Consider the following 10,938-nt stretch of genomic DNA (forward strand, 5'->3'; position numbering starts at 1 on the left):
AAATTATTGTGTTTCGGACTAAAGGGCGCCGTAGCTAATGAAATTACTGAAAATGAGACAGCATTAACATCTCAAGGTGACGAGCGCAATTGTTTTGCCGCTCAGAAATTTGGGTTTTTTTCAAAGAATCCTGAGCAGCATTATATTGTAATAAGCAGGGCGTATCAATTACCATCAGCTGAACGTCCTGCTCGTCTGGTCCCTTATTTTCATAAAAAAATCATTTTTATTTCTGTTTGAAGAGACACTGTAGCTCGGGAAATTACAGGACTCCTAATCTATAGAACGTACTTAATCAGATTTTTCTTGCGTAAAACTGGAGGTGGGTTTTTGCTTATCGCAACAGCAGAATGCAAAAGTCATATTTGCGTTTTATCAAACTCAGCTAAGTTTAACGTAAGTAAAGTGTGAGCATAGTCTAAGAACGCTTTATAAATCTCAGCCTAAGACTTGACATCTTATCTCCTTAAGTCACGAGCGCTATTGCAGTACTGACTTTTAGGTTTTCCCTTCTTGTGTCATGTAAACAATCAGTTGTGTATATGTTTACATAGAAGGTAGAGGCTGCGTTTTTAAACCTTCCATCAAATATGTACCTAAATGATTCAGTTTTGCTTATAAACGCAGTCGACAATTATCTGTGCCCAATCCAATTTAGTATGCTTTCTTTCCTATTAAGAAAGTCAATTTTAATGCCGTTTGTTGCTCTGCGATACTGATATCAGCTCATAAAGCTTGACTGTGGTGTGAATATAGGCTTACCAATAAAAGGCATTTATTTTCTCAAAATTGATTCCTTTAGAATTCTTTTTGATGTCATTTCTTATACTACTAGATACTACTACCGCTTCGGAAACAAATGGCGCTCTGAGAGAGAAGAAGCGGCGCAAGAAACTCTCCCAGCATTCTTTATTTTTGCGCTCTTATCAATAAAAATATACAATATTGTACAGTCATTTCTATCGCTATAAAATAATCACAATCTAGTCCCAGGCTGTCCGAACATTTAGATATTCAGCAGTGGAGTAATAGGATTTACGACAGAGCTATTTTTTTATAAGACATTTAAATTTATTTATAGGTAATGCCTGAACAGTGGCTGGGACTTTATTGTAGAAATGTATACATTAACCCTTAAAGCTATTATGTATCTTATGAAGCCTACTAGAATTAGTTACAAGCAATCCCTTATTTCTAGTGTTATAATAATGAAAATCACTATTAAGAGCAAAAAGGTGACGATTTTTGTGAACATATATTAAATTTTCATAAATGTACTGACAATGAACAGTCATAATATTTATTTCTTTAAATTTTTCTTTGAGAGACTGTCTATAAGCAAGCTGATATATAGCACGAACAGCTCTCTTTTGCAGTGCAAACACTATATCAATGTCAGCAGCATGACCCCATAGTAATATACCGTACGTCATGATGCTGTGAAAATAACTAAAGTACACTAATCTAGCGGTCGCAACATTCGTGTACTCTCTAATCTTTCTAACTGCATATGCCGCAGAACTGAGTCTAGCTGCTAGATGGGTAATATGTGGACCCCACTGAAGCCTTTTATCTAACGTGATACCCAAGAAGACCGTAGTGTCCACAAGTTCCAATCTCTGGTCATTTATAAGTACGTTGGTTTGTACCTCCGCTGTGTTTGGTGTAATGAACCGTAAACACTTTGTTTTTTTACTGTTTAAGTACAGATTTTTCGTCTCAAACCAACGCACTATCTTTGAGAGTGCATTGCTTACCTCGTCATCAATATCCGCACGTCGCTTCACTTTAAAAATAAGTGAAGTCATCAGCAATAAAAGGCATTTATTTTCTCAAAATTGATTCCTTTAGAATTCTTTTTGATGTCATTTCTTATACTACTAGATACTACTACCGCTTCGGAAACAAATGGCGCTCTGAGAGAGAAGAAGCGGCGCAAGAAACTCTCCCAGCATTCTTTTTTCTGCGCTCTTTTCAATAAAAATATACAATATTGTACAGTCGCTATAAAATAATCACAATCTAGTCCCAGGCTGTCCGATCATTTAGATATTCAGCAGTGGAGTAATAGGATTTACGACAGAGCCATTTCTTTATAAAACATTTAAATTTATTTATAGATAATGCCTGAACAGTGGCTGGGACTTTATTGTAGAAGTGTATACATTAACCCTTAAAGCTATTATGTATCTTATGAAGCCTACTAGAATTAGTTACAAGCAATCCCTTATTTCTAGTGTTATAATAATGAAAATCACTATTAAGAGCAAAAAGGTGACGATTTTTGTGAAAATATATTAAATTTTCATAAATGTACTGACAATAAACAGTCATAATATTTATTTCTTTAAATTTTTCTTTGAGAGACTGTCTATAACCAAGCTGATATATAGCACGAACAGCTCTCTTTTGCAGCTTTTTTTTGCAATTAATTTGTAATTCTTGATTTTTAAGTACCGTAAAACAAAAATTAATATATACTTACCGAAAGATCTATTGGGCAATGTGTGCGTAAGCTGTTTTAAAATTCAAAATACTAAGCTAAGCCAAGCGTGGCTGACTGTTGACGACTTGTCAATCAAAATCAGTTACATTAACTTTGGACTAATTTTCCTTTTCTATCTAGTTAGAAATGTCTATGGATAAATACTAAATATTTAACAGTGGGAGACACCTTTTCACAGGATGCCGGCTAGATTATGGGCTATATTATACCATAATGGCGCCTATTTCTGGCGTGAAGCATTAATGTATAAGTGCCGCTCTGAATTTTTGGGTTTTTCAAGAATCCTGAGTGGCACTACATTGTACCTAATGGGCAGGACGTATCAATTACCATCAGCTGTACGTCCTGCTCGTCTCACCCCTTATTATTATAAAAAAATATATAAATATTTGTTTATTTGTGTTCTTATATTTATTTGTCCATTATAAAAGGCGTTCGTTATCTGTAATCCACTTCATATTTGATCGAAGAGCAGAACTGTATGTGCAGCCGGGCCAGTTCTGTTACCAGATCGCTGTTAGTGTCCATCTGTCAGTTCTTGTTATAGTCCGACAATTTCGTGGGCGACCGTGGCGAGAATGAGGTACTAAGAAGTCACCGGGTATGAGCGGGTTCCGACAGCGACGACTTGTTGCCCTTCCCTGCAAGACCATCCGCTACCCGCTGACATTTTGTTACCCCGTCCCGACAACCGTCTGTCACTCCGTGGGACGGTCGCGCACCTAGTTAGTACTATAGTATTCGCGCATTCTGTCCCTCGCTCACGAAACCTTACCTTCAATATGACGGTTGAGTCTACAAGACTCCAAATGTCACGAGGGGCTGCTGAAAACCAGTGTTGTATTGGTGTCTTCTTCACTGACCAACAATATACTGAGTCAGCTCCTTTTAGCAGGGAATCACGCGCCGCACAGTTATTTAATATTTTGTTTTGTTTATATTTTAATAATTTTTATTGCATTTAGTTTAATTTTTTATTACTTTAAGATTTATACTGTAAATTGAAGGTGTGTGTTTTACTGTTAATAAAGTGTTTCTATTCTATTCAAGATGTTTGATTGTTTGCAGGTTCTCTCAGTTGCGAGGCTCTAGCGACGACGGAAAGTCTAAGCTCAAGTTACACTTCCAGGACACCGAGACCAAAGTTATTGAAACAAAGGTTAGTACTGTTTTTGTATGGTTCGCTCTCATCAATGGGAAGGGCTATACTCGGAGTTTCCTTGCGTGATCGAATCAGAAATGAGGAGATCCGTAGGAGAACCAAAGTCACTGGACATAGCTCAGATGCAAAGCTGATGTGACAGATGGTCGTTGGCGCGCTAAAGTCCTCGAATGGCGACCACGTAACGGAAGACGCAGTGTGTTGGTAGTCCCCCCCACGAGATAGACCGACGATCTGGTCAAGATCGCCGGAATACGTTGGATGAAGGCAGCGCAGGACCGATCGTCATGGCGATCCTTGGGGGAGGCCTAAATCCAGCAGTGGACATCTTCCGGCAGAAATAATGATGTTGAATTATTACTAAATTTGTGTATCTACCATTTAAGTACATTGGGTATACTGTCCGCGGGCAACTTGAACCACCCATTACTAATAACTTCCGGCTCCAAAGCAAACTAAAATTAATATATTAATTGACATTCTCGAAATGTTGAGAGGAAACAAACTTGTCTCGAGCTCTCAACTGCTTTGAAGTGTCTCATACGTTTTTTAAAACAGAGCCAAGTGGAGTATCTATAAGTTACTGGTGCACAATGCAAGTGCCCATTGATGGTGGCTTATATTATAGTATAATATAGTAAAACCTTCTACACTGATATAATATACACACACACTCACACACACACAGAGATTATTACTTGTACTTACAATCAATAATCTGTGTGTGTAGATAGATTAGTAATAACAATAGATTACTTAATTTATTGTTATTTCTAATGCTTTTCTAACTATAGTACAGATGCGTTAGGTTTTACAAATTCTGAACCTGATATCAAACGGTGAAGTCCTTATGTTCTGTAATTCAGGGTTAACCTTCTTCAGACACAAATACCAGCTGTTAAAATGTAACACTTTTATACTGTATGTAGAAAGCGTAGTAATTTAAACACAGATAATTCATATCACTGTATATTTGAGCATATTTTCCACTAAGAATTCACAATGAGTAATGAATACTCGAACTTAGCACCCTAGCTTATATAGAGAACGAAAGCCAACCGTTTTACTGCTAGCAAAATGCACTACAGCAGTGCTAATTAACTTACACGAATAAAGTTTTATTAAAGATATGAATATCTTGTGCTATAATATCTTTAAACTGAAGTGATAATTATATAATATTACTTACAGTAATAAATAACAGCAGTTATATAATAGTTATTTATGTAACTGTTGTGTTTTAATATCCCTTATTACATAACAGTTGCATACAGGACTTTATCTTCACCCATAATATGAATCCTCTATAAAAGATTCTGAAACAGTTAGCTTACTGCTAACATTAAAAAAGCCAGTCCTAGTAACCATTACATCATCCAAACGAGTGTTGTAATGTTGTACGGAATTTCATTACAACACTCGTTTGGATGATGATGTAATGGTTATCAGTACATTGTCTGTTTTAATGTTGACAATAAAGCTAACTGTTTTAGAATCTTTAATACAGGATTTAAAGCATGGTTGTAGATAAATGTAATTATTAATTGGGAAATCTTATGACTCCATGACGTTGGTAAAAAGATGTTATTATTATTGTACGAGATGAATGGTTACAGGAGCTGGAGTGTCAGATCTTGCAGAGCCTCTTGTTCTGCATGCATGCGTTCCTCACGGCTAAGCTGGCGTCCGTCGACCCTGCCTTCCTGGCGTCGCTGCACCGTGCGCCCTGAGGCACCCTGGCCCTCTACGCATGACGCTGTGTCGACTTCCACTCGACACACGACTGTTTTTGATTTTAAGAAACATCCATTAGGAGCCTACTAGTGAAAGGCTCCCTTGCACAGGAAGCCGCCTAGATTATGGGTACCACAACGCCGCCTTTTTCTGCCGTGAAGCAGTAATGTGTAAGCATTATTGTGTTTCGGTCTGATGGGCACGGTAGCTAGTAAAATTACTGGGCAAAAGAGGACTGGACATCTGTTATGTCTCAAGGTGACGAGTGCAATGATTGTAGTGCCAATCAGAATTTTTGAGTATTTGAAAAGTCTTGAGTGGCACTGCATTGTAATGGGCAGGGCGTATCAATAACCATCAGCTGAACGTCTCTCCGTTTCTTCTCTGTGTGACGTAACAACGAATGCTCACTTACGTATAGACTGTGCATACAATTATATTTAAAGTCATTTAGTATGTTGTAACGGATATTATGATTCTTGTGCATTAGAAGGTTCTAGTATTTTTAAGATCGCTTGAGGAGCCAGAGCACTTGGCGTAGGTACTGAACAGAATAATTCAATTTAAAAAAGTTTTTACTGCATGAGAAATTTACCTTTAAATTAAGTAGGTTTTATCTATAAAAAATATTATTTATGATAATAATTATTATTCAAAACGTTATATAAAATTAATACTTACATTATCTTCTCAAATGATTTTAACCTTTTTGCTTTTCATAAACATCGAAAAATATTAGAACAAATTGTATAGTTACATTATTGTAGTAAATGTCCATAGCTCATAGATAGATACATAGATTAAAAATATTACTCAAGTTATAGAAAATTTATACAAAAATTGATTACTTTATCGTAGGTCACACTGAGAGCCACTCAGTCAATCTCACACACCTGTTAAAGCCTTAACACATGGTCGGATTTGGTACGGCCGGACCATCGGATGGTCCGTTGAGCTAGGGCGGACTCCTCGCACAAATTGGTCCGGCGTCGTACTCGTTACGGTCCCGACGCAAATAATAATATTTTTTTGCGATCTACAATGGAAAATACCATCGAATATGATCCGGTACCGGACCACGAGCGTTGGTTCGGCCGTACCAAATTCGACTATATGTTTAGGCTATTGGATTTGATCCACTACTTTCGATAGACAATATATTCCATCATCGGCATTTGGGCAACGGAGGTCTATTACAGAGTGGTTCTCGTAGTACCGAGGGGCATGAATACTTTCTAGAAACACGCCTTCATCCGTAAAGATCGGCAGCGCTTCTGTATTGTCGTAAGGAGCTCGTTCTGCTTTCAGTAATCTCCATACGAAATGATAGTTCCGAGTTCCAGCGTATCACAATTACTCGAATCTGACCGCTATGGGAACATAATAGCACAGTATATTTGTCAGATATAAGTAATAACAGTATGGAAACTACGTGCAAACGTTAGATATAACGCACGCACACATAAGCAGGTATCTAGTCTCATCGCGGCACGCGCAGCGCTCGTGCGACTAACAGCACTGCGAAGTCCACTTATTGACCTTGTCAAGCCTGTCTCACTCCCCGTGTAGGTATTGAAATCGCAAGTACACGCGGCGGCCTCTACAGAGTAGGCCAGCGAGTAGGGACTCAAGAGTGAGCCGTGACGCACGCGCGAGTTTCGTTCACCTACTTCACCGAAACATAAAAAAAAAACAAACCATGTTAAGGATAATTGCAATTGAAATTTAAATTTTTTAAGCTTCCCAAAGACCCTGACACAATCTAACTTATAATCAAAATTACCAATCATGATAGCTTGGTAGCTATTTATTTCCTGTGCTAAGTAGGTATTACTGTGTCGTGGTCTTCCAACACATACATTACTATATGCAACTAATGTAGGTTTGTCAACGAAATAATATTGTTTTAAAATTACGATTACATACCTATTTATGTTATAGATAAGCAATTTTTATAAGATGACCTTATACTAGGTAGGTACAGTTTTGGGTAAAGAATACAACCATATTGTCGTCAGAATAGGTAAGAGTCACGGGATAAAAAGAGATGAAATTTCTATTTTTTTTTATACAATCACGCCTCTTTCCCTTAGGGGTCGGCAGAGACCACTTCTTTCCACTTGCTACGATACTTACATACTTGTTTCGCTTCGTCCACTTTCATTATTCCTTTCATACATGCTCTTCGGTTTAGGGTAGTGTTGACCTGGCCTTTTTTCAAGACGTCCCTGATTTGATCTCGAAACGTCCGCCTAGGTCTACCCCTTCCAACACTTTCATTCACACTGGCCTTATACACTTTCTTCGTCAATCGTTCTTCATTCATTCTCTGGACATGCCCAAACCATTTCAGCATACCTTTCTCAATTTTTGTCACAACCTCTTCTTTCAGACCACAACGTTTCCTTATCTCACTATTTCTTTTCCTGTCACTCAGTTTAACTCCTATCATACTTCTCAACGCTCTCATCTCAACTGCATTTATTCTGCTTTCATGTTTCTTCTGCCATACCCAACTTTCACTTCCGTACATGAGTGTTGGAACCAACACCCCCTCATGCACAGCCAAACGAGCCTTATTAGACACCTTCTACCTGCACATAAAGGAGTGCAAAGCTCCATTCACGTTTCATGTTCATGTTTCCTGCATTCACTCTTCTTTCAATATCACTCTCATACTTTCCTTCATGAAATTTCTAGGTAAATAAAAATGTAGGATAATAGCGCTGTGCGATCTGTACCTGCACCTTATTGTATGACCGCAAGAGTCCCTATTTCTTTAATTTATTTTACAGAGTGAGACTTTTGTACTTGTAATATTATATATTCTTTGGCCTTGTTGAGATCTGCGTGTGTGTGCGTGCGTCGTTTCGAACATTTGTACGTAGTTTCAATACTACTTGAGCGTAGGAAGTTGTTGGAAGAACACTTTGGAAGCTCTGCTAAACTATCTCCACACTTCTCTCGTCCTGTAGGAGATGAGATTGTGTCTTCTCGTGTTTCAACTTGTAAATATTGATGTTTGAATAGAAAGTGTCCATTGTTGCAACAATGATTACTCTGTTATTTCCTTATAAGATTAACTATATTTTAGGCATATAAATAAAATTAAATACTTAAATATCATTGAAGTTAGTAAACAAAGTTGTTAGGTACTCTGCAATAGTGAAATATAAAATTAGTGATGTTAAACCCATGTATAGTTTTGTGGTAGCAATATATTATCAGTATAATTCAAACTTGAGTAATGCGGTGAATTAGTATAGTCTTGTAGATCTAAAAGAAACATTTAGTTCACAAACCAAACAAAATTTCATCTATTGTCCTTACTGGATATCGATTCGTATCCCAGACAGCCTATACACAAATCAATTTCGAACTCAATTTGCCAAAGCTGACATTATGTACACTCTACTCAGATAGCAAACGTGCATTCACAGTAATAAGCACTAGTTATGCACTATAAGGCGCTCTATAGTTCCTAGTATCTAGAAGTGAGAAAATATTTCGTGACTGTAGGAACCTGCTTGAAGAGTTTATATATCTCGATCTTAACCCGGGGGTCACTGTAAGTTATTGATACTAATCGCGAAAATGCATTCTAATTAAATTAAAAAAGATAAGAAATAGTGGTTCTAATTCAACTTGCTAAATTTCACCAAAACAAACGTACCTATATTAAAATTGGAATTGCAAGTTAAATAAAAACAATATCGTTATGAAGTTTTTGGGTGGGAAACGTTTTAAATGAATAAAATATGTTCTATATAATTTTAATTAAACTTCAAACAATGCAATTATATTATTGTGGTTAACAAATAGTTAAAAAAAACCTCTAAACTGCATATGAAGTTCTTGTACACGTTGCTAGGATGACACAAGATTTCAACCGCCATGAAAGACATTACTAACACGGCTACCATATTTATGTTCTCCTGGTGTCCATGTCGCGTCGTGCACATGACGTCAGAATATATTAAGATATACTCACGTCACACATAAGACAACCTCTTCTTCAACTATGAGCGCCTGGTACCAAAACACGGTATAATGCTTCCTTTCTGATTTTCTCCCACGTTAAATCTTATGAATTTATGTGTCTGTCTGTCTCTTTTAACTGTCGCTTTAAATCATTCGTAGAGAACGAGTAATGTATTCTATCTCATTCTCTCGCCAGATGAATCCTTTACATTTACCTGTTTGTGTCTCTATCGTCTCGCTATTTCGTTTCATCGAGTTTGAAATCACAACGAGCACAAATGAGACGACAAAAACGGCACGGCTAGTTTCTTCACTCATTTGCTTGCGATAATTAACTTGTAAGACTTTAATTGACGCCTATACGATTCCAACGGAATCAATTTAGATAAAAATAATGTCTTTTTATTCATCATTCAACACGCTTTCAATCGAGTCGTCAGATTGATAACATAATTGAACTGTAGATGGGCCATTTAACACAACTTTGTTTATAATTGCCGTGAAGTAAGTATTTGGTATTTAACATATATATAGCATCGACAGTAACGCTTGCATCATATCATTAACTTGTCAAATTATATATTTTAAAATTATACATAAGTAAAGTAATTTTCATATAAAATTGGTTAAAGTTTCATATTTTATACTTATTGGCTATGAGTATTGTTTTAGCGTTAACTTAACAATTTAGCGCTCCCTATTCGTAGATATCCTAATTTATATATTTACAAACTGTATATAGAGAAATATTATTTAATAATTATAAATTTATCACTTTTAAAATTTAGTAAAGCTTAGCTTAAACTTTGATTAGCAACCCTCTCACACGATAATTCTTATATTTTGTTGTCGGCATATAATTCGCGTTTAACATTAAAATCTTACTTGACACCATTTAGGTAATATTTAAACTACGTTACTAGAGAACCCATGTAAAGCATAGTGGACTCCGTGACTGATGTTCTCTTATCGTTCCTCTTAGATTGTTTACTATAATGTAATATAACAAAAACTTTAGCCACAGCAACGCGTGGCCGGGTCAGCTAGTTTATATATAGGTTGCAACTTGACAACGGGTCAAGTTCATTGAAATTCACATTCATTCAATGTTTATGATTATTTCGTAACTATTACAGATATCAAAAAACTATTAACTGATATCGAAATAACGTTACCTAGTCTGTAAAATAACATCAATAACATTTTAAAAATCAAACGCGACTTATCCAAAATTTTAATGTAAACACTTGCATACGTTTAGTATGAGATTAGTAGTCATTTCACGGATCAGCTATCGTACTTTTGATATCAGCTGTTAATAGTTAAATATGCGTGTTATTGCTACAAATGCTTAGCATAGACTAAGTGAGTTGAATACAGCCGGCCACAGCTTGTGCTATAAACAATCAGGGTGAGACGTCTTCTCTAGTACGTAGTAAAATATAATAGCCTAAACACATTGTCGGATTTGGTACGGCCGGAACTTCAGCCGGTTCGGTGGGCGCCTCGAACTAATTGGTACAGCGTCGTTCTGGGTAGGGTCCGGACTGTACTA

General features: G+C 36.6%; 1 protein-coding gene across 1 annotated transcript in view; it reads left to right on the forward strand.

Annotated features, from left to right (window-relative positions):
- LOC126968693 (gamma-1-syntrophin) overlaps positions 1-10,311 on the forward strand; it is a 50,772-nt gene extending 40,461 nt beyond the window's left edge. Inside the window, exons 12-13 of the mRNA XM_050813751.1 lie at positions 3,575-3,665; positions 5,285-10,311. Of these exons, the coding sequence (XP_050669708.1) occupies positions 3,575-3,665; positions 5,285-5,398 (205 nt within the window). The 3' untranslated portion in view covers positions 5,399-10,311. The remainder of the gene's footprint in view (positions 1-3,574; positions 3,666-5,284) is intronic.
- Positions 10,312-10,938: the final 627 nt, after the last annotated feature.

Source organism: Leptidea sinapis, chromosome 16 (genome assembly GCF_905404315.1).
Source record: "Leptidea sinapis chromosome 16, ilLepSina1.1, whole genome shotgun sequence".
Lineage (NCBI taxonomy): Eukaryota > Metazoa > Arthropoda > Insecta > Lepidoptera > Pieridae > Leptidea > Leptidea sinapis.